The sequence below is a fragment of the Dromiciops gliroides genome, chromosome 4 (genome assembly GCF_019393635.1).
Source record: "Dromiciops gliroides isolate mDroGli1 chromosome 4, mDroGli1.pri, whole genome shotgun sequence".
Taxonomy (NCBI): Eukaryota; Metazoa; Chordata; class Mammalia; order Microbiotheria; family Microbiotheriidae; genus Dromiciops; species Dromiciops gliroides.
The window spans coordinates 441,546,752-441,570,824 of record NC_057864.1 but is presented as its reverse complement, the minus strand read 5'-3'; the positions used below and the strand labels follow the sequence as shown (position 1 = coordinate 441,570,824).

The 24,073-nt window shown below is 40.5% G+C and overlaps 1 protein-coding gene across 7 annotated transcripts in view; it reads left to right on the top strand.

Moving 5' to 3' along the window:
- Positions 1 to 8,265, top strand: part of PHTF1 (putative homeodomain transcription factor 1) — a 46,853-nt gene extending 38,588 nt beyond the window's left edge. For all 7 annotated transcript variants that reach the window (XM_044004572.1, XM_044004571.1, XM_044004577.1 and 4 more), the window contains 3 exons: positions 847 to 942; positions 6,296 to 6,421; positions 7,734 to 8,265. In XM_044004572.1, the coding sequence (XP_043860507.1) occupies positions 847 to 942; positions 6,296 to 6,421; positions 7,734 to 7,754 (243 nt within the window). In that variant the 3' untranslated portion in view covers positions 7,755 to 8,265. The remainder of the gene's footprint in view (positions 1 to 846; positions 943 to 6,295; positions 6,422 to 7,733) is intronic.
- The last annotated feature ends 15,808 nt before the right edge of the window (positions 8,266 to 24,073 follow it).

Below are 24,073 nucleotides of genomic sequence, written 5' to 3'. Positions count from 1 at the left end.
CTAAGGCTGTAACAAGCCATGACTCCTTCTAAGCTGCCATACTCATGTTAAGTGAAACTTTGAGGAGATTATCAGGTGTCAATGTCCGACACTTAGCACAGTGCCCGGCACCTTGTTGTTGTGGTTTTGGTTGTGGTTGTTGAGTCATTTCAGGGTTTGGGGGTTTTCTTAGCAGAGATACTGGAGTGGTTTGCCATTTCCTTCTCCAGCTTATTTGATGAGGAAACTAAGGCAAACTGGGTCAAGTGACTTGCCTAGGGTCATACAGCTACAAAGTGTCTGAGGCCAGATTTGAATTCAGGTCTTCTTGACTAGGCCCAGGACTCTATCCATTCTGCCACCTTCCTGTCACATAGTAGGTGCTTAATAAATGTTTATTTATTGGTTGATTATATGGAGAGCTGCTGTTTTTTTAAGTTAAAGTTACCTGTTTAGGATTCAATTGAAATCTATAGCATAACTAGATTGAATTTGATGAATGAGGGTTTAGTATCTTCCTATAGGTTAAGCAATATAAATATGGCTCTGTTCAGTACCAAAAAACCCCACATGAATATTATTTTTGTTATTAACATAAGTGGAATTATTATTCTGTTAATAAAACTGGTTGTTATTAATGATGTAGTTTCATTGATAAATAAAAAATATACTTTTCCTATCTAGGCAGTTTACCTTCCTAAGGGCAGAATTTGTTTCCTGGGATGGGGATTAGTTATGTGACTTACTAGTTCTATAGAAATCATTTATGGGCATTTTTTTCACTCTAAATGTTTTCCGAGAGACTGTCAGTTTCTCTAATGAGCATAATTTTATTATATTTATTCAGTTACTTATTCTTTCCCTTAGATTAACTTATATCTCAAAATGGAAAAGAAGCCAAATAAAAAAGAACAGTTAACTCTGGTGAACAATGTGCTGAAGCTGTCAACCAAGTTACTAAAAGTGAGTGTTGCCTGACAATGTTTCTGTTACTGCCTTTAAGACAAAATCAGTGTGTTTGTCCTGGGGAAGGAGTATAGAGTGTTAGTTTGTGAAATTCATAGGGTACCTGCTGCCCATGACTCCTGAAACCTTGGAGAGGAGCATTCTCTTTTTTTTTTTTTTTGTCATCACTAAGCCAGTATTTTGTTGCAAACTGAGGCACATGGGCTTTAGTATTGTTGTGTTTCGCAGAAGATTTTTGTTCCTGAGGCAGAGAGAGGAAAGGGCATCCTTAGACATCTGTGGTAGGACTGTGTGACCGAAAGCATAAGGGGTAAGGGGAAGAAGAAGCTCACATCTGTAGAATGTGATAACTTTTTTTTTTTTTTGGTGAGGCATTTGGGGTTAAGTGACTTGCCCAGGGTCACACAGCTACTAAGTGTCAAGGGTCAGAGGCCGGATTTGAACTCAGGTCCTCCTGAATCCAGGGCCAGTGCTCTATCCACTGCACCACCCAGCTGCCCAGAATGTGTGATAATTTTCAATGAAGTCTAACACATATTGGTTAAATTGTACTCTTTTCAGGCACTGGCCTTTCTCTTTCTCCCTTGGAACTTCCTCAACTCCTGGGTTTCTTCCCCTCCCAAGCCCCCACCATGTTTTTCCCCCCATTAGAATGTGAACTCCTTGATGGCAGGAGTTGTTTTTTTTTCTTGTATTTTTATCCCCAACACTTATCACAGTGCTTGGCATAGAGCGAACACTTAATAAATACATGCTGCTATCCTTCTAGCCACTTGGGATACAAGAACAAGACAAAACCTTTCCTTCTCTCAAGGAGTTTAAATTGTACTAGGGGATACAACTTTTTAACGAGTTAATTGTTGGTAAAGTAGCAGCAGGAAGAAGTACAGGGAAATCCTCCTCAACAAAATTCCTGCAGATTGATCTAAAAAGTGCTCCAGATTGAATCCTGATAGAGAAGGTGAAGAAAGAGTGAGTCATTTTTCTAGCCCTAGTTGGTATAGGAAGACAGAGAAATGTGTAGACATTGGGAACGGCACCTGACCAAGAGTGTGTCTTGCAGAGCTTTGCACTGGAGCAGGACAAGGCCCCAGACCCATACCTGGGCACTCAACCTTGTGCAGGATGTGGGAACAGGTGCCAACTTTGTCACTCACTGCCAAATTGTGAATCACAGATCCAGGACAACGCCTAGGTTTATCATTCCAAGAGGAGGCATAAGTGCAGGCCCTTGGAGAAGGGAGTATGTGGGAAGCAGCAGGGTAGCCTGAACCCCAGGAGCAGACTGGGATCTTAGGTCAAACTTTTGGCCTAGTCTGAAGACTGCTGATGAATAACTAGGGCAGGAATCCCAGACCAAATTTAAGCCTATAATTCTGTCCCTCTGAACCTGCAGAGCTTTCCAGATGGCTGATAGGGTCTGAGGCCAGAAGTCTAGTATTGCTAAGACCAAAACCCAGGTCAGGAACTTGCAGAACTCAGACCATGGAGGCAGCGATTTTGCCCTGCTCATTTTGTCTGGCATCTTTGGAAGAACTGAAAGCTTGCTGGTCCCCAGCCTGAGTTGTCTCTGAAAACCTGGAATAATATATTAAGAAGGCAGCAGTAGAACTAGCTTAGACCTTCCCTCTAGACATGTGCAGAACCTGGCCCTGTTATCAATTCTGAAGTCAGAAGAATGGGCAAACAAAAAAAAGAATTCCAGCATAAAAAAGCAAGTATGGTGATGGGTGCTCAAGACAAAAACAAAACAAACTCACAGAAAAAAGAATAATTCTGAAATATCCACAAACAAAGCCTCAAAGGAAAACACACTTTGGGCATAAATTCAACTAAAATTCTTGGAAGAGCTGAAATGAGAGTTTAAAAAAAGTGAAAACGTTTTTATAAATGAAGTGAGAATGCTTGAGGAAAAAAAATTTAAAAAGGAATGAGAACTGTGGAAGAAGAAATTGAAAGGAGAATTAAGTTTGCCACAAGAAATACAAAACCTTACTGAACCAGCAAACTCCCTGAAAATTAGGCTAGATCATATAGAAGCCAATTAGCTACATGAAACAAAACATTAAAACAAAATCAAAAGACACTTGTAAGGTATCTCACAGCAAAAACAACTCACCTAGAAAACAGATGAAAGAGAAAAAAATTAAGAATCATTGAACTGTCTGAAAGCCATGACCAAAAAAAGATAAAGAAAAAAGACTGACATATTTCAAGAAATATTAAAGCTTCCCAGATATCTTTGGGTAAAGTAGAAATAAAAATTATCCACTAGTCATCTCCTGAAAGAAATCCCAAAATGGAAACTCCCAGAAACATTATATACAGCCAAAGTCCAGAGCTTCCAACATCAAAGAAAAAGTACTGCAAGCAGCCAAAATATAAGAAATCCTGTATTGAGGAGCCAGTCAGAATCACACATAATTTAGTAGGCACTACCATGAAGGAGTAGAGAGCATGGTATATGATATTTCAGAAAGCAAAGGATATGAGCTTCCTGCCAAGAATAACTTACCAGAATAATTGAGGGGGAAATTGACCTTTAATGAAAGAGAGGACTTCCAAGAATTCTGATTTTAAAAAACCAGAGCTGCAGAAAAACTTTGAAGAACAAACACAAGAGTGAAGAGAATTATAAAAGATTACCAAAAAAGGACTAAATAAGGATAAACTGCTTACATTCTAATATGGGAAGATGATAAATATGTCCCCTGTGAACCCTATTCATTCAGGTGCCATAGAGGGAATCTAATTAGAAGGCCCGGGAGTCTTTCTGTTATGTCTTGATGATCTTAAAAGAATAGTGGTAAGAGAGGGGAAGAATACACGAGGAAGGGAAAAGAAAGTTAGGGGAAAGTATCTCATATAATTAGGGCGCATGAATAGAGGTCTTTAAAGGCAATAAGGAAGAGGTAGGAGAGCAGCTCCTTGAATCTTATTTTCATCTGAACTGGTCAAAGGGGGAAAATAAACACACAGTTGGACACAGGAATACATTTCACTGAACAGGGAAAGAGGAGAAAGAAATTAAAAGGAAGATAGATAAAGGGAGAGATTAGTTCTAAGCAAAACATAAGAATATACCAAAATACAGTTCTTCTTGAGGTGGCAAAGAATGCGAATTTAAGGATATACGTATCAATTGGGGAATAGCTGAACAAGTTAGGGTATAAGAATGTGAGGAAATACTGTTGTGCTACAAGAAAAGATGGAGACGGCGTCAGAGAAACCTCGGAAGACTTATATGAACTGATGCAGAGCCAGGAGAGCCATTTATAAATACAATGACTTAGGCATTCTGGTCATCAAATGACCAACTAGCATTTCAGAGGGCTAATAAATGATAAGGCATACTACTCACTTCCTGATAGGAAAAAGACTCAGGGTGAAAACAGTCATGTGTGCATATGCACACGCGTGTATGCATATGCACACGCCATGTGTGCCGTACACGTACACCTGTGTATTGTATCATAGATATATATGATGTGTGGGCATATAACTTGCTTGGTTTTACATGTTTGCAACATGGGTTTTGTTTTTCATTCTCAAGTGAGGAAGAGGGTGGGAAGGAAGGAAAAAATAGGTTTTGCTTAATTGGAAAAAACCACACCCTACTTTTAAAAGTTAATTGTTTATTGCTATTTAGTGTTTTACATCACTTTCATTTCCCAGTATATCCCTATCCTCCACCCAGAGAGCACTCCTTCATGATCAAGAATAAAAATAAAAGAGGAAGAAAACACATCAGGACATTGTCCTCTAGTATATGTCTTCATTTGTAGTTGTCCCCTTCTCCCCTTATTCTTCCCTTTGCTTTCCAGATTGGTTGAACCACTTGATATTCTCCACTGTCAGTGCATTTAGTGTATCTGTCTATCTTTCCACAGACTCTCCCAACATTAACAGTTGCCATCTCTGTTAATTTTCTATGTGTGGAGTGAAATCTCAATGTTGTTTTGATTTGCATTTGCAGTCTTATATTAGTAACTTAGGACAATCTTTCATAAGGTTGTTAATAGTATATACAGGTTGGTTTTTTTGAGAACTATTCGTTCCCGTGGGGGATTGGTTTTTGGTTTTATATATTTTTGTTAATTATAATATTTGATACAAATTGTTCCCTCCTCCCAATTTGTCTGCTTCCCTTTTTATCCTACTTGTATTGATTTTGTCAGCACATAAGCTTTTCAGTTTCATGTAATTAAAATCATATTTTATTATTTGTTATTGCCTTTCTTGTTTAGTTAAGAATTCTTCTTGTAACCGTAGTTGTGACAAGTACCTAATCTGGTTCTCTTGTGATTTTTTTAAATGATGTGATCTAATTCAGATTGCGTATCCATTTTGAAATTATTGATAACAAGGTTTAAGTTATTTTATTAAACCTGATTTCTTCCAAACTAGTTTTAGTTTTCCCAGCAGTTCTTGTCGAATAGGGAGTTCTTCTGGAAGTAATTTATGATCTTGCTTTTATTGAGCAGTAATTTGAGTTCACTTGATGTGGAATCATCCTCATCTTTTGTTCTCCTGTACAACTTTTATATTTTAATCAGTACTAAACAGTTTTGATGATGATTTACAGTATAATCTGAGATTTGGCAATGCTAATCCCAGTTTGTTCCTACTTCTTTTCATTCTTTCTCTTGATTACTTAGAACGGTTATTCCTCCAAACGAATTTTATCTTGTCTAGCTCTACAAAGGGCTACAGCATTTAACTATATAAATACAGTAGTATTTGAGGAGAGAGAGAGCATGAACAAATGGGAATCAGGAAATGCATTTGAGGGGAGGAAGCGCATGAGGTGAACTCTGAAGGAAGCTAAGGATCCCTCAAGGTAGAAGGCAGAGAGGAAAGTGTGCCCAGGCCTGAGTGATGAGCTGTGTGAAGGCACAAAGGCGGAGGATCAGAAGCTGGAATGTGGACTGGTCGTTAAGTCTACCAGGAAGACTGGCACGAGCCTCGGAATCCACGCTCATTGTCCAACTGAAGAATTGTTATTAATCGTGAACCAGAGTCATTAAACTGGAGAGTGAGGCGGACACACTTGTGCTTTGGAAAGCTTAAGATTTTACCCAATCTTCATTCTTTAGCTTCAGGAAGAGAAGGCAGTTTACACAAGCTAGCTTGGAAAAGTAGATGACATTATTCGTTTTAGTCTTTTGGAAGGTGGCTCTTAATACTATTAAGTTTTGAGTATTTTAGGGAACTGAATAACATTCTCCTCAAGTAGTCACAAGTCACTATGACGCAGGCCTTCAGAAAGCTAGCTAAGCAAGTTATGCCCTGAATAGGCACCGTTCTAAATGCCTAGTGTCTTCTTTCAATTTCCTTCTGTTTGTTGTAGGAGTTGGACACACCATTTAGACTCTATGGCCTTACCATGAATCCCCTAATCTACAACATAACTCGAGTGGTTATCCTTTCAGCTGTCTCAGGGGTTATAAGTGATCTACTAGGATTTAATATCAGAGTGAGTATGACTGTCATTGTCCTTCATTTGTGTTGACCTCTTTAAGGATTTTTCTTTACCTGTCAAAACACTTGATAAGAATCTTTTTGTATTTTCCTGTGTGATGGATAAGAGGCAGTGATTTTTATGAAAATAATTGTTTGCTCTTGTTGGCAGTATAGGTTTTTTTTGTTTTGTTTTTTTTTTAAGTGAGGCAATTGGGGTTAAGTGACTTGCTCAGGGTCACACAGCTAGTAAGTGTGTGTTAAGTGTCTGAGGCCGGATTTGAACTCAGGTACTCCTGACTCCAGGGCCGGTGCTCTATCACACTGTGGCACCTGGCTGCCCCTGGCAGTATAGTATTACAGGCTTTTGGGTTCTGCTCCCTAAATACAACAGTATCAGTCTATTTCATTCCTTTCCTATTTTGAAAAATAAACTAAAAGACACAATCAGGTTTCAGGGTTTCATTTCATGTTAACGGAATGGGCTGATGATATTTTATTTCTGTAGCCTTTTTTTTTTTTTTTTGTGGGGCAATAGGGGTTAAGTGACTTGCCCAGGGTTACACAGCCAGTAAGTGTCAAGTGTCTGAGGCTGGATTTGAACTCAGGTCCTCCTGAATCCAGGGCCAGTGCTTTATCTACTGTGCCACCTAGCTGCTCCCTATTTCTGTAGCATTTTAAAGTTTATCAGTTACTTTTCCTTATAACAACCCTATGAGGGTAGGTAGTATAGAAATGACAATCCTCATTTTATAGGTAAACAGACCAAGGTTTTGGGAAGTTAAATAATTTGCTTAAGGTCACATAGCTTCAGTCATTTGTTTTTTAGTCATGTCCAATTCTTCATGACCCCATTTGGAGTTTTCTTGGCAAAGATACTGGAGTGGTTTGCCATTTCCTCCTCTGGATCATTTTACATATGAGGAAACTGAGGCAAACAGGGTTAATGACTTGCTCAGGGTCACGCAGCTACTGTCAGATAGCTAGTGAGTTGAAAACCTACACTTGTATGCAGATTTGACTCTCTATCCAAGACCCTTTCTTCCATAGCAGAGTTGCTTCTTCTCTCTTAAACAAACAATGCAAATATCAGGTGACTAAAACAAAAACAAACAGGGAAGTTGTCAATACTTCCTACTAGAAAGTGTCATTAGACACCCAGGGTGGGCCAAGCTTGCAGTTCCATGGTTCATTCCTTTGTCTACATACAACAAAAAGCTTCCCTAGTTTTACTGCCATGTAGGTATGCCTTCAAATCACTAAGTGAATGACCTCAAAGCTTATTTCTTATAGCTGAAATCATTCTGGTAATTGTTTTCTTTCCTTAGTTGTGGAAAATCAAGCCATGAGCAGAGTGGTTTATACGAACCATAAGCCCTTGTGGTACCAGTACTTAACCGTTTGATGGACAACTGCAGGAACAAGTGAGACAGCTTTCCATTTTCTTGCATGCAGAGGTGCTCTCACCTATGGAGATCTGTGAATGATGTTTTCCTGGGAATCAAGAGTTGGCACACACCTGTGTGTATGGGACAGACTTCATTTTTACCATTTTTAAACAGTGCGAAGCATTGGAAAACTAATGCCTCTCCTGCGTTACCGTAATACACTGAATAATTTCCCAGGTTAGGAAATTTATTCTGGGCATTTCAATGTTTTGACAGTTACATTTTTACGTGGAAGTAGACTTCTAAATGACTGCTAAATGCCCACAGTGTGAAACACATTTGCTTTCCTGAAAAACCGCGAATTCATTTCTCTTCCATTATAATCTATGGAATTGGAGATTTCCATTCTATAGCAGAGAGATCAAATTGAAACTATTTTAGGTTGAATCCAATAAAATAACCTTATCGGAGAATTTCAGTTTCTTGGTCTTTCTTCCAAAAAAAATAAATAAAACAAAATTCTGACACTTTTAATTGCAGGCTTCTGATAAACTATAAGAAAGATTGAGCTTCCATTATGCTTATAGAGCTAATCCTAATTAACCATCATGGCTGTTGTTGAAGTCATGAAATACCGTGGAGTACTTATTCCTGTCCTTCACCACATGAAACATGGTCTTGGACTAATCCACAGAAGCATTAGAAACGTGTTTCTGTGATGTCTCTTGAGTCAGTAAGGCATGGTGTCTCTGGCAGCTAACAAGTTGAGTCCTGCAGACGCTGTTCCAGGTCTTCTTCATTTGATCTGCCAACTTTGTAACCTGTTCTTAGTGTCTGCTGTGACTCATATACTGTGTTGTACCTCCTATAGCAATAGAATTAAGGAAATGGGGCAGCTAGGCGGCGCAGTGGATAGAGTACCAGCCCTGAAGTCAGGAGGACCCGAGTTCAAATCTGGTCTCAGAAACTTAACACTTACTGGCTGTGTGACCCTGGGCAAGTCACTTAACCCCAATTGCCCCCCCACACACACACACACAAAGAATTAAGGAAAAAAGAACCACTCTCAGGCTCTAATTATAGCTCATTAAGTTGTGTGTTTTGAGACACTAGTGGAGTAAACTGGAAGTCCAAACCATTTAAATCAGTGTTAAGATTTTGTGATGATGTGAGATGGAGCCAAATCTCATTTGTATTCTAAATAAAGCACGTGCCATCAGTCAAGGAAATTGTTTGTTTATGAAGAGCCCATTTGGGCTTGGTACCTCACAGAGATACCAAAGAGGTAGGATACGCTATTTGCTCTTTGTCCTTTGCAATTTGGTTGGGAAAATAAACCAAACGTACATACATATATACATACAGAAATGAAACAATAGAGTGATGCTGATGAGAATGTAGTGGAGATTAAGATGCAACAGAAATTCAGAGGGGGTTAGAGTCATAACAGAGGAGGTAAAGTACTTCATGCACAAAGTAAGCTTAATAAACAAGATGAATTCTGTGTTGTAATACAAAAGGCAAATTTGACCTCATAGACACCATTGCAACTTGGAAAGATGAAACCGATAACTAGAGCAGTTATAAATTTTATTCAGAAAGCAGGATAGTTAGGGGGCGTAGGGGGAGGGAAAAGAGGGAGTTGCTATCCCAGATAAGTAGAGAGACCCTCTAAGCTGTCTTTGAGGTATTTGAGCCACAAGATCCAGAGGAACATCATCGCTGGTGGATGTGATAGCTGAGCCAGTGGTTGGGAAACATGAGATCTGTGGACATAACATTTAATAGAGAGAAAGCAAATGCCCACATTGGCCATATCCAACAATCAGTGTGAGAATTGGCTTTGATTGACTAGACTTGTTTGTTAACCAGGGTTTTGTCTTATCTTTCTCCATTTTAAATTGAGGGTGGAAAGGAGAGAAAATAAATGGCTATTAATAGAAAAAGAAAGAAAAAGAATGGGAAAGTCCAGTCCCAGCCATCACCACAATAGGCACGTTCACCCTTCCCAGTACGGTACCAAAAAACCCCCCAACCCAAACCACAGAAGATTGATTATGGAGGACAAATGTTACACTGATTTTCAGAAAAGGGAAGAGAATGAAGTCTGAAGAAAATCAAGGCAGTTAGTTGACTATTTCCAGGTAAAAATCTACAGTGTCTTGTTAAAGAGATGGTTAGGAGATGGTAACCCTGAAGAGTCAGGACATCTTTATCAAAAACAGGTCGGGGGGGGGGGGCAGCTAGGTGGTGCAGTGGATAGAGCACTGGCCCCTGGATTCAGGAGGACCTGAGTTCAAATGCAGCCTCAGACACTTAACACTTACTAGCTGTGTGACCCTGGGCAAGTCACTTAATCCCAATTGCCTCACCAAAAAACCAAAACAAAACAAAAAAACGGGTCATGCCAGATCAGCCGAATTTCCCTTCATTGACAGACTTATTAGACTAGTATACTCATCAGACAGATGCTGTCGGGAAAGTGTACTTACATTTTATTAAAGCATTTGACAATTCAACAGCAGTGTTTAAAGTGTCTTCTGTATGCTCTGTACTGCACCGGGTCCTGGGGACACCAGGACCAGATAAAGGCTCAGACCTTAAAGTTACAGATGACAGAAACCTTGTGGGGATAGCTAATACACTGAGTGACAAAATTCAGATTCAAAGAGAGATCATGCAAACAATAGGACGAAATTTAATTAGGACTACATGCTTGAGTTAAAAAAATCAACAAAGTCCAAATTTGGAGAGGCCTGGTGAGCACTTTGAAAAGGGTCTTTGAGAGAAGCAGCCATAATATGATGTGAGGGTCCCGTGGGCATCTCAAAGTAAATGTGGCCCAGACAGGCCTCGTTATCTTTCCTCCCACCCTTCAATTTTGCTGTTACTGTTGAGGGCACCACCAATTGTCCCAATCACTTGCCATCTTTGACTCCTTGTACCCATGCCACCTATCCAGTCATAGCCGAGTCTTGTTATTTCTGCATTCGTGACCTCTCCCATGTTCATCCCTTCTCAACTCAGCTGCCAGCCGGGTGAAAGTCCTCATCACACTAGGTCTCTCACAGCAACCTTCCGTTGCTCTCCCTTCTGCAAGCCTTTCTCCACTCCAGTCATCCTCCACTCAGCTGCCAGTGGTTTTCCTAAAACTCAAGGTTACCACTAGTACCTCCCTCCCCCTACTCTATAAGGTCTTTAAAGAGAATTGGATAAGACAGTCTCTGACTTTATAGATGAGGGGACTGAGGCCCAGAGAGGGGCAGGGTATGAACACTTATTAATTGGAACTGTGCAAAGTACTGTACAGATATATTATCTCAGTTAATCCTTACGTGCTATTATGACCACCTTTTTACAGCTGGGGAAACTGAGGTTGTGATCACATAGCTAATAAGTGTCTTGGGCTGGATTGGAGCTTAGGTCTAAAGGGGGCAACTAGGTGGCATAGTGGATAAAGCACCAACCCTGGATTCAGGAAGACCTGACTTCAAATCCAGCCTCAGACACTTGACATTAGCTGTGTGACCCTGGGCAAGTCACTTAACCCTCATTGCCCTGTACAAAAAAAAAAAATATATGAACTTAGGTCTTCCTGCCTCCAGGCCCATGCTCTTTGCACTACGGCGTCCCCAGCTCCCTCTAACGAGTACTTATTAACAGAGCAAGGATGGAAGTTCAGATCCTCTAACTATTAAAAATCCAACTATCGGGGCAGCTAGGTGGCACAGTGGATAGAGCACTGGCCCTGGAGTCAGGAGTACCTGAGTTCAAATCTGGCCTCAGACACTTAACACTTACTAGCTGTGTGACCCTGGGCAAGTCACTTAACCCCGATTGCCCCACTAAAAAAAAAAAATCCAACTATCCCAGCATTATATATATCATGCTACCCATTGGGCAAGAAATGATAAGCCGCCTATTATCAACTGATGAACTATGCCAGCTTTTCACCTATGTATAAAAGACAATGTGTTTGTCTAAGAATCTCAGCAGCAGGTAGGTAATTTTTTTTTAAACCAGGATTCAAATATTTGAAATAACTTGTGGTTTTGATTATAGGCACCTGTTGAAAAGAACTGCCTGGAAGCACCTTCGGGTGGTGATCATCCCATTTTTATTTTTAACACTGAGTCTTGCTCCAGCATTTTAAATAACTCTAATCTTTCAGAATTTCATCATTTCACAATTTTCCCCTTTAACTTATGCAGATGGTGATAAATTCTCACTAAGAAATCCATGGAGCATTTTTTTTTAAATCTGGCAAGCCAATAAAGTCTCTAGAAATCTCTTCATGTCTATAGGGAATATTATATAAAAATTAAATTAGAATCTAGTTAGACTGTGACCTTAGAATACTTCTGTTATATTTGTGAATTTTTCAACACAGTGATAGTCCATTTGTATCCTAATCCTTAGATAAATACTCATTAAGACTGACATTTTCTGGGGCAGCTAGATGGCGCAGTGGATAGAGCACAGGCCCTGGAGTCAGAAGTACCTGAGTTCAAATCTGGCCTCAGACACTTAACACTTACTAGCTGTGTGACCCTGGGCAAGTCACTTAACCCCAATTGCTTCACTAAAAAAAAAAAAGACTGACATTTTCTGATAGACCATTAGCTGTATATGGCATAAAAGTTGGTTTTGTAGGTTCCCCTTCCTGCCATGGGTTGATTTATACTTTAGTGTAAAGTGAGGCATTGACCAACCCCAAGACCCTGAGCAAAATCCTGACCTTAGATTAATTTCCCACCCATCATGGTAGAGAAGTTACTAAGCACACAGGCAGAGGTATTAACTTCCCTCCTCAGCAGAGTAGCTCCCCATTATGGGATCCAGTCTAGACTTCTTGGCTTGCCTTTGATGGTCTTCCCGGGTTTGTTTCAATCTCCTTTTCCATTCTTAGTTCCCCTCCCTTCCCTATAAATAGATAAGCAGTAGAAGAGTGCTAGGCTCTATGCTCTGTGAGGGCAGGGGCCACACCTTTATGATCTTACCTAGCAGTCATAAGAAATCATTTATTAAGGGGTTGGGGATGCCCAACAAACATGAAAACATCCCTACTCTCTGAAAGCTTACATTCTGCAGGAGAAGATAGCACACAAACATACAAGAATATACAAAATATAGGGACAGGGGCTGGCCCTTTGATGTCATTGGGAAAGGGATCTCCAGTAAAGAAACTGCCTCTACCAAAAAAGGCTGGCATATTCTCCACATCTGAGTTACCAAGAGCACTGAAAGGTGTCCAGGGGCACTCAAAGAGGATGTGCCCCCGGTGTGCTTGGAACCCAGGTCTTTCTGACATCATCTCTCTATCCCTTATGCCACACCTCCTTTTTGTACAAAACAGATGCAGAATAAATATAATGGCGCTCTAGGGGATGATGCTCTGGGCTCAGGAAACATGCCTGTTACTACCCTTGTTCCTGTAGGAAGCCTGCCTGAGAGATCAGATTCTCATCCCTGCGACTCTTTAGAGACTTCCTTGCCAGGCTGTGACACCCGCCCACAAATGTGCTGTCCTCTGCCCGCAGCCCCTGCCCGTTAGATTGTAAACTTGAAAAAGTAGATTGGAGTCAAGTTACTGAGGGCTTTAAGTGACTGCATTTTATCTGAGAGGTCACTGAGTGCCACTGGAGTTTTATACAAAGTCAGCTGAACTTCCCATTTTCTTTCTCTTCTTTTCATGAGTATTCCACAAACATGGATATTCAACAGAACCATACACCACATTCCCTATGGTCACACTATTTCCTATTGGCTGGAACTTCCTTCTCCCATCCTCCCTTCTCCCCTAGTTCTCTAATTGAAAGACCCAGCTCAGATGTCACCTCCTTTATGACACTTTTCCCGATTCACTCTCAACATATATATATGTGAGGTCAGACCCTGGTATCCCTTGGTAAATGAATGCTTTCTAAAATTCTTAGTGAGGGGGCAGCTAGGTGGCACAGTGGATATAGCACTGGCCCTGGAGTCAGGAGTACCTGAGTTCAAATCCAGCCTCAGACACTTAACATTTGCTAGCTGTGTGACCCTGGGCAAGTCACTTAACCCCAATTGCCTCACTAAAAAAAAAATTAAAATTAAAATTCTTAGTGAATTGTAGACAACATGGTATAGACAGTGGCGTGGTGGCAAACAGAATAACTGGTTGTCTGCGGATGTATTATAAATATATGTACAAACACATTATAATATCAAGTTATAACTATTATAATAATAATAGAACATTTAAATAATGAATTTATAGATAAATGGTAGATGAATAAATATATAAATAGTTTATTATAAATCAATATCAAGCAATAAATAATCCTGCTTTCATTGATTTTTGTTGAGCTCTTGTATCTGTAGCCTACCCATAGTTGTAGCCAATCCATTTTACAGATGAGAAACTGAGCCAAACAGGGTTAAGTGACTTGCCCAGGGTCACATGGCTAGTAAGTGTCTGAGACCAGATTTGAAGTCACTCTATGCCCAGATCCATGTTACCACCTAGATGCCCCTTAGCCCTGTATAATTTATATTCATTAATCTCAAACCTCCTAATTTCAGCACTACTTAGCAAAATGGTGATGTCTTTTAGCTTTTTTTTTTTAGAGCTGCAGGGATTGGAACATTATTTGATTTTACATTATTATCTACAAAATCAAAAATAGCATTCAAATCAATTTCATGTTTCAAAATTTCACCAGCGCAGCTAGGTGGCGCAGTGGATAGAGCACTGGCCCTGGATTCAGGAGGACCTGAGTTCAAATCCCATCTCAGACACTTGACATGTACTAGCTGTGTGACCCTGGGCAAGTCACTTAACCCCAACTGCCTCACCAAAACAAAACAAAACAAAACAAAAAACCAACAAAATTTCACCAGCTCTCCATAGTGAAGTTAGTTTCTTCATAAAAGCAAGCAGATGATTCAACTTAATCAAAATAATTTCAAATATTTTACTGTTGTTTCTAATAAAAGACACAAGTTCATGGATTGAATTACATTTTCTAGTAACATTTCTAGGAAGAGTATCAAATATATTATTTTTATTCAGTGTAATGTTTTTAAACTTATCTGCCTTAATCAAATCTTCAGCTTGAGATTCATGCTTTCCAATACCTGTCTAAATTTTCCAAAGTTCTTGTGATGGTTTTAATTAATTTTTCTGTTTTCCGAATGTTAGATGATCTTGAAGAATGAGAAAATGCATATATAATACAGGCCATATGAGCTATAAAACAGTAGCAACTTGGAAACTAGGAGCTACCCATCTCGCTCCCAGAAACTGACCCTTTTTTTTTTTTTTTTTGCAGGGCAATGGGGGGCAAGTGACTTGCCCAGGGCTACACAGCCAGCAAGTGTCAAGTGTCTGAGGCTGGATCTGAACTCAGGCACTCCTGAATCCAGGGCCAGTGTACCATCCACTGCACCACCTGGCTACCCCTTAATTTTTTATCTTTTTTTTTTTTTTTTAAAGTGAGGCAATTGGGGTTATGTGACTTGCCCAGGGTCACACAGCTAGTAAGTGTTACATGTCTGAGGTCGGATTTGAACTCAGGTAACTCATGACTCCAGGGCTGGTGCTCTATCCACTGCGCCACCTAGCTGCCCCAAAACTGACCATTTTTAATAATTTCATTTTTGAGTTCTCTAGGCACATTTTCTAATTCAGTTGGAGTTTTATTAGATTGATTATAAATTCAATAAATTTAATCCAGAAATTTAAAAATTATTAACTTGTTTTATTGCTTATATTGAATCATCAAGTGATAATTGCAGTTGATGATTTAAACAGTGCCAAATGGTGCTTTTAGGAAAATTTTCTACCAGCATGATAGGTACTCCAAACTTTTTTTTCCCAGCACCATATTAGCAACATCAGAACATAATGCAATTAAGTTCTCCTTCAGATATTCATTATTAAAGACACAATCATTTTACATTTTTGTTTTGTTTTGTTTTTGACACAATCATTTTAAATAGACTAACATAGGGGCAGCTAGATGGCACAGTGGATAGAGCACTGGCCCTGGATTCAGGAGGACCTGAGTTCAAATCTGACCTCAGACACTTGACACTTACTAGCTATGTAACCCTGGGCAAGTCACAACCCCAATTGCCTTACCAAAATAATAATAAAAATAAAATAAAATAGACTAACATATTAACAATACACTCTGCTATGGTTGACACCAATATTTTTTTTAAGCAATGAATAACTTTACAAGTGCAGCAGCTTACTGAATTATAGATTGGCTGTGTTTTACAACCAGCATCTAAAATTCTTGAAAATATAACAATTGGCTCTCATGAGCTTGTACAAGCTGGCTCCAGTACCCCATTGGGTAGAATGGAAAAAGCACTTAACTTTAAACTATAGAATATATGGAATTTCAGAATTGAATGGGGTTTCAGTGGCCATCTGGTACAGCCCTTAACTAATTGCTAACACAGGTAGGTGACAGATCAGATAGGGTTTATGAGTCGGAGTCAGGAAGGCCTGAGTTCAAATCAAGATTGGATTTGAACACTAGCTGTGTGACGCTGATCAAGTCATTTAACCTCTGTCTGCCTTAATCCACTAGAGAAGGAAACGGCAAACCCCTTCAGCATCTTTGCCAAGAAAGCCCCATGGATAGTATGGTCCACAGGGTCATGAAGAGTTGGACGTGACTGAACAGCAACAACATCAGCTTCACTAGACTGGCAAAGGGCTTGTGCCACAAAGTTTAAGAACCCTTGACTTAGTCTTCTCGTTTTACAGATGAGCCAACTGAGGCACAGAGAGGTTAACATACCTAAGAAGGCACAGCCATTCAGTAGAAGAGCTGGGGAGGCGGCTAGGTGGCGCAGTGGATAAAGCACAGGCCCTGGATTCAGGAATACCTGAGTTCAAATCCGGCCTCAGATACTTGACACTTACTAGCTGTGTGACCCTGGGCAAGTCACTTAACCCCCATTCCCCCGCAAAAAAAAAAAAAAAGAAGAGCTGGAATTTGAACTCAGGTCGTTTGACTCTGAAAGGCCTATTTCTCCTATAACACGTTGCCTCTCAGGTACCTATTGGGGGAGAAACAATCTTATAAACAAAAGAAGTACAAAACAAATATGAAGGAGTTTGGGGAGGGAGAGCACTAGTGGGAGGGAGGGAGGTGATGAAAGGCTTCATAGAGAAGGACCTTGGGTCGTTGAAGCAGAAAGGGATTCTCTGAGAAAGAGGGGAGAGTGAGGGGCCAGTGCTAAGACATCAAGCCAGGATGGAGTGTCGTGTGAAGGGAAGGCAAGAAGCTAGTTGAGCTTGACTGAAGTGTGGGCAAGTAACAGCATATAATAAAGCTAGAAAAAAAGTACATTGCGGCCTGGTTGTGAGAGCTACAGAGGAACCTGTTTTATCCTGAAGGCAACAGGAAGTCACCAGAGTTCGAACAGGGGGATGACACGGTCAGGCTTGTGCCAACGAAAAGTCCCGTGGCTAGCTGTGTGAAGATGACTTGGAATGGGGGGAGAGAGAGGAGGCAGGGAGAGCAGTCGGGAAATTATTGCAGCAGTTCAGGCAAGAAGCAATGAGGTCATAGATGAAGGGGTCGGGGGACTATGAGTGGTGAGAAGGGGACAGATGTGAGAGATGTTTTGGTCTTAGAAAATGGCAAGATTTGGCAACTCACTGAATATGCAGGGGGAGGGAAAGTTGAGGATTTCAGGGTTGTGGAACTGGATGGAGGAGGTCAATAGAGACTGCAGGGCTTTATGAAAGTACACTTCTAAGTTCTCTCAAGGCACTTTGGGATAGGTCTAATTGTTAGGAAGTTTTTCTTTACTCTTGCAACTTCTAATTGGCCCTCAGGGGTCAAAGAACTGAAATTCCTTCAGATATCTCAAGACTGGTGTCATGTGACTCCCAAATCACCCCTTCTTCAGGCTAAACATCTCTAATCCTTAAAGTAGCATGAAGGTGAGGCCCCTTTTACCATCCTGGCTGACCTCTATGCCAACTGATAAATGTCATACCTTAAATGTTGTGAACACAATCATCCAAATGTGTGATGCCTGGCGCAGATTACGGCAGGACTATCCTTCGGAATTTTGTGAAGATATGCCACTCTTTGTTTTGTTTTTTTAGTGAGGCAATTGGGGTTAAGTGACTTGCCCAGGGTCTCACAGCTAGTAAGTGTTATGTGTCTGAGGCCGGATTTGAACTCAGATACTCCTGACTCCAGGGCCGGTGCTCTATCCACTGTGCCACCTAGCTGCCCCGATATGCCACTCTTAATGTAATCATCCTGGTAACTTTTTTGGACGCCACATCATACTGTTTATACACAGCCCACTGAAATCCCTAGATCTTTTTCAGGTAAATTGCTGTATAAATATACTACTTCTATCTCATACTCATGAAGTTGATTTTTTGAACCCAAGTGTAAGATTTTACATTTATTCGTGTTAAATTTCATTTTGATTCAATTAGGTCAAATATTATAATCTATCAAGATCTGCTGAAATCCTCTCATCCATTGTGTGCAGGCCCTCGTTATCTGATGCCTTGAATATTGCAATAGCCTGCTGGTGGGTCTGCCTGCCACAACTCTTTTTCCACCAGAATCCATCCCCTATTCAGCCACTAAAGTGATTTTCCTATAATGCAAGTCTGATCACATCACTCCTTTCCTCAATAAACTCCAGAGGCATATTGCTTCCAGTAGCAAAGACAAAATGCTGTTTGGCAAAGCCTTGCATAACCTAGGCACTTCCTACCTTTCCAGTCTTCTTATGTCTTATTCCTTGACACATGCTCTTCAATCCAGTGACACTGGCCTCCTGGCTGTCCCTCGAACAAGACAGTCCACCCTTTGGCTCTGGGCATTTTCTCTGGCTCCTCCCTATGTCTGGAAGGCTCTTCCTCCTCTGATCCAACTACTGTCCTCCCTGGATTCCTTTAAGTCCCACCTAAAATCCCACCTTTTAAAGGAAGTCTTCCCTCTGATAATTATTTCCTATCTATCCTGTATATAGTTTGCTTTGTATATATTTTGTTCACGTTTTCTATCCAATTAGATTGTGAGCTCCTTGAGGGTAGGACTGTCTTTTGCCTCTTTTTGTATCCCCAGCTCTAAGCCTGGTAAATAATTGTTTGTTTGTTTGTTTTGTGGGGCAATGGGGGTTAAGTGACTTGCCCAGGGTCACACAGCTAGTAAGTGTCAAGAGTCTGAGGCTGGATTGGAACTCAGGTACTCCTGATTCCAGGGCCGGTGCTCTATCCACTGCACCACCTAGCTGCCCCCCCACTATGTTTTTCAATCACACATTTCTTTCATGATGTCATTTGTTTCTCCACAATTTTTAGGAATATGTTACAGTCTATAGACACCTGCAATGTACTTCAACATTGCCTTTTGAATGACCTACTCATTCAATCCTTCAGACTGTGGTGTTCTGTAACTCAGCCATATGGAATCATGATTAAAAAATGCTGATGGTATATTAGAATTACTATTACTGTCATACTATGGGAGTGTTGTTGGCTGTGCTCTTCCCATTGGGTGTGCTGACACTGAGGGTCACCCTGTCTGAACACTGGTCACACAATGAGCCCAAGAAGAGGAAGGTGGAAGGTTCTGAGATCTCTGCCCACCACTATCAAACATGAGTAAGAAGCAGCAGAGTTCCTGGTCTCAATTGGTTCCTGTGTCATTTTCATTGCACACCAAGCTGGGGTCTCTAGTTTTTCCAGATCTTATTGGTGCAAAAGGACTGAGGGGTTTCTGGAGACACATTCATTGCTTGTCTTCTGCTCTGCAGAGAAGGTAAAATTGTACCCACCTTTCCATCCCTGGTAAGGTTGGGAGGAGATGGAAGTCTCTTGACTATCCTATAGGTGATGGAAGTACATCTGCTAATTTCCTTGATATCATGCTTGTTATTTTAAGAAAAGTGTTCTCCCCCCCCCCCATATGACAGATAAAAAATCTAAATGACTTTTTTTGTGGGGCAATGGGGGTTAAGTGACTTGCCCAAGGTCACACAGTGACCACAAGTGTCTGGGGTCAGATTTGAACTCAGGTCCTCCTGAATCCAAGACCACGGCGCCACCTAGCTGCCCCCTAAATGACTTTTTAACATAGTTGTATCTAAGAGGAAGTGTGGAATTTCTATTGAGATGGGGGCAATGACACAGTATCTAGAGCCTGGGAGTAATGGGAGATTCAGGTCATTTTTTCAGGCATTTTCCTAGTGATTGGGGAGAATGAACTGTTCCTTGAAGGAATGGAAGGAAACTGAAGAAAAAAAAATGATGTAAAAATGAGTGGAAGAATTCTCATCTGTGTCATCTGCAATGTAGAAAAATGTGACAGAGAAGGAAGAACTATTTGATGTTTGGAGCTATAAACAGGAAGCTCTTCTTGCACAAAGGGGAATTGGAGTATCTCTGGAAGAACCAACTTCTCATGCTTTGAAGGACAAGGTGAATCCACAGACACCTTCAGGAGAGAAGAATAGCAATGGGCAGAAGAGTAGAAGTAGGGGGTAGGGACCAGGGAATATCCTGCTGAGGAGTATCAACACAACTTGACTGTCAAATTCCATCATCTGCCATCTTCCTGGGTCATGTATTCATGACACGATGGAAAGCCTCCAAAGAATTGTCCAACCTGGTGACCTCTTTCCACTTAGAGTGATCCCTGCATGGAGAACTGATGTTAACAGAAGGAATTTGGAAAGCATCGTTAAAGATTAGGCTTTCTGGCCCAAAAGCTAAAGACTTTCTAGGATTAGGCAATGCTTTCATTAGTATTACTGAGTGAAGGTAAGGGAGAAAAGGCCTTGTGTGCAAGAGATGTTATATAGAAATGACAAAATTTGGCAACTGACTGAATACGTGGAATAGGAAAAGTCAAGGATAATACCAAGGCTGAGAAACTGAGTAATTCGATGGTAAGCAGTACTTTCTACAGAAGCAAGAGAAGTTTGAAAAGGAGTGGGTTTGATTAGAAAGATAATGACAACACACAACACACACACACACACACACACACAAGATAATGAGTTGTTTTGGATATGTTGAGTTTGACATGCCTATATAAATCACATTTAAAATGTCCAATAATCATCTGATAATGCAGCACTGGCGCTCAAGGGAGACTAGGGATGAATTTATAGATCTGGGAATCTCCTAGATGAGAAACCGAGTTGTGGAAAAAGGGGTCTAGGACAAAGCTTTAGGGTATCATGCCCTTAGTTACAGGGCAGGATATGGATGATGAGCCAGCAAAGGAAACTGAGAAAGAGCATTTACACAGGAGAACCAAGGAAGAGGACTGTCATGAAAAGCCAGAGAGGACTATCCAGGAAGAAGTGGTAGTTGACAAAATGCCAAACACTGCAGTCAAACCTGATGACCTCTTTCCACTTAGAGTGATCCACGCACGGACAACTGATATTAATAAAATGAATATGGAAAGAGTTGCTAAAGATGAGCCTTTCTGGGCCAAAAGCTAAAGACTTTCTAGCATCAGACAATGCTTTAATCAGTATTACTAAGTGAAAGCAAAGGAGAAAATGTTTTATGTCCAAGAGATATTATATAGAAATGACAAAATTTGGGAGGATGAGGAGAAAGGGTTATCTCACCTGGCAATTAAGATCATTAGCAGTAACTCTGCAAACAACAATTTCAATTGAGTGAGGAGATTGCAAAGGATTGAGGAGAGTGAAAGAAGAAGGTGTAGACGGCTTCTTCTAGTTTGGCTGAGAAAGGGAGGAAAAATACAGGATGTTGGTTTGTGGGACTTTCTAGAGTCTACAATCATTTTCCCCCTCCTAAGGATGAGGGAGACTTGGCTATGTTAGTAGGTTATAGGGAAGAAATTAGTAGATAGTGAGATTGAAAATATAGATGAGAAGAGGAATGATGATGGGAGGAATTTGTTGGAAGAGGTAGTAGATAGGATTAAAGTTATATGCAGAGGAGTTAGCCTTGGGAAGAAGGGCCACTTTTTCAAAAGAGGCTGGAGTAAAGGAGATAATGGGAGTTTATGTCAAGGATTTGTGAGACAGTGAAGAGAAAGAGGGCAATCAAGGTGAGGTACTCAACTTGTGATGTTTAGAGGGGTAGAGTGCCAGGCTTCAGAAGACTGTGGGAAGTGGGAAAGAGAATCAGGGAGAAATAGAAGGATGACCTCTTGCAGTGTGGGCCACATTAAAATCAAGACAAGTGTAGTGGACTTGTCAGCAGAGTTGCATGATTCTTTCCAGCTCTGTTCAGCAGCACATAAAAAACCCAAAAACCAAAACAGAGGAGGCAGATGGTGGGAGTCATAATCCACAATTTGGTTTGGATGACTGTCAATAGGTCAGAGTAGCAAGGGGTTGGCCAGTAAAATGTAGGGTTGCTTACCTAAACTGGGAAGGGAAGAAAGTGAAGTCAGAGTAGGGGACGGAGGTTGTTAAATTACTGAGGGGTGGATTACAGATGGGTTACCCATCTTCATTAGTGGAGGGAGTTTTTACACTGGAAATTCCCTTTACTAATGAAATTAGGTTTGGATTGTAAGGAAAGAGTGGGTCTATTTTATTCAAAAGGAATAGCATAAATAAAAGGGTGTTAGCACGGTATAGTATATATGAATTCATGGAAGATGATCCAGGAACTTGTAGAGAAGAATACAGTGGAGAGTATTTTGGTGAAGAACAGGGATAGAAACAGTGGTATTGTTATAGGGGTAAATTTGAGATCACCAAGACAAGAGAGAATCAGTAGATGAGGGTTTTGGGAAATTTTAAGAAACCTGGTATGAAGGGCATGACAGAGAATTAGGGAATTTCAATTACCTGGACGTAGATAATCTTAGAACTGAAAGAAATCTTACAGGATTATCTTGTCTAATCCTCTCATTTTACAGATGAGAAAACTGTGGCATAGTTTAGAAAGTAAGGGACTTAACAAAGATGACATGTCTTTTGACTCTAAGTCCAATGCTCTTTCTTTCTTTCTCTCTTTCTTTCTCTCTTTCTTTCTTTCTTTCTTTCTTTCTTTCTTTCTTTCTTTCTTTCTTTCTTTCTTTCTTTCTTTCTTTCTTTCTTTCTTTCTTTCTTTCTTTCTTTCTTTCTTTCTTTCTGGGGCAATGAGGGTTAAGTGACTTGCCCAGGGTCACACAGCTAGTGTCAAGTGTCTGAGGCCAGATTTGAACTCAGTTCCTCCTGAATTCAGGGCCGGTGTTTTATCCACTGCGCCACCTAGCTGCGCCCCCCTCAATGCTCTTTCCACTGTATCATGCTTCTGTTGAGGATTCTCTTGGATAAAAGTAGAATTGCTGATAAATTTGTGGGCTTCTTTACCGGTAAAATGGAAATCGTCCTTCAAAAAAGTGGAGGGAACAGCAAAGACAACTATTAATCTGGCCCTAATTATGACCAAGAAAGAAGCAATTTGTTACTCAGGTAGAAATGATGGGAATCTTGGGAGGGTGTGAGCATTATTTCATTTTAGAATTTGTAATCGATAAGAGGAAAGCCAGGTATAATTTGACACACGGCCTGGATTATAAATTTCAAAAGGCTCCGATAAAGGATAAATGGGATGCAATGGCCTAATATTCTGAAGAGGAAACTGTAGCCCAAGTGGATTGGAAGCACTCAAGAATGAAATTCTGAAGATACAGACAGACATGATTCCATTAGGAGGGAGGGTGCCTAAAGAGACAAGAAGCATATTACAAAGAGCTTTATTCACAAACCAGAGATTTTAAAAAGACACATCGGGAAGATAGAAGGATGGTTCACCAAGAGCTGAAGGCAAGAGTAGCATCATCCTGTAAGAATTGCCCTAAATGCCCTAAAATGAGGTAAGGTTGGCAATAAATAGTAAGGATAACAAAAGGGATTGTATTTTGTTAAAAAAAAAAGCAAAAAACAGGGAGCAGCTAGGTGGCACAGTGGATAAAGCCCCAGCCCTGGATTCAGAAGGATCTGAGTTCAAATCTAGCCTCAGACACTTGACACTTACTACCTGTGTGACTCTGGGCAAGTTACTTAACCCTCATTAGCCCTCAAAACAAAACAAAACAAAACATCCCCCCCCCCCAAAGACCTATAATAGGTACAAGAGGAGAATCAAAGATGTAATAAAGAACCTTGGTGTAGATAATGGATGGTAGGAAGAAGACTGAACTACTCAACTCTTTTCTTTCCCAAAGAGAATCATCTTTGGATTAGGAAGAATAACCATAAGTAGGGAGCAAAACTGCAAGATAAGTCAGATGGTCAGACAGTATATAGTGCCTCTC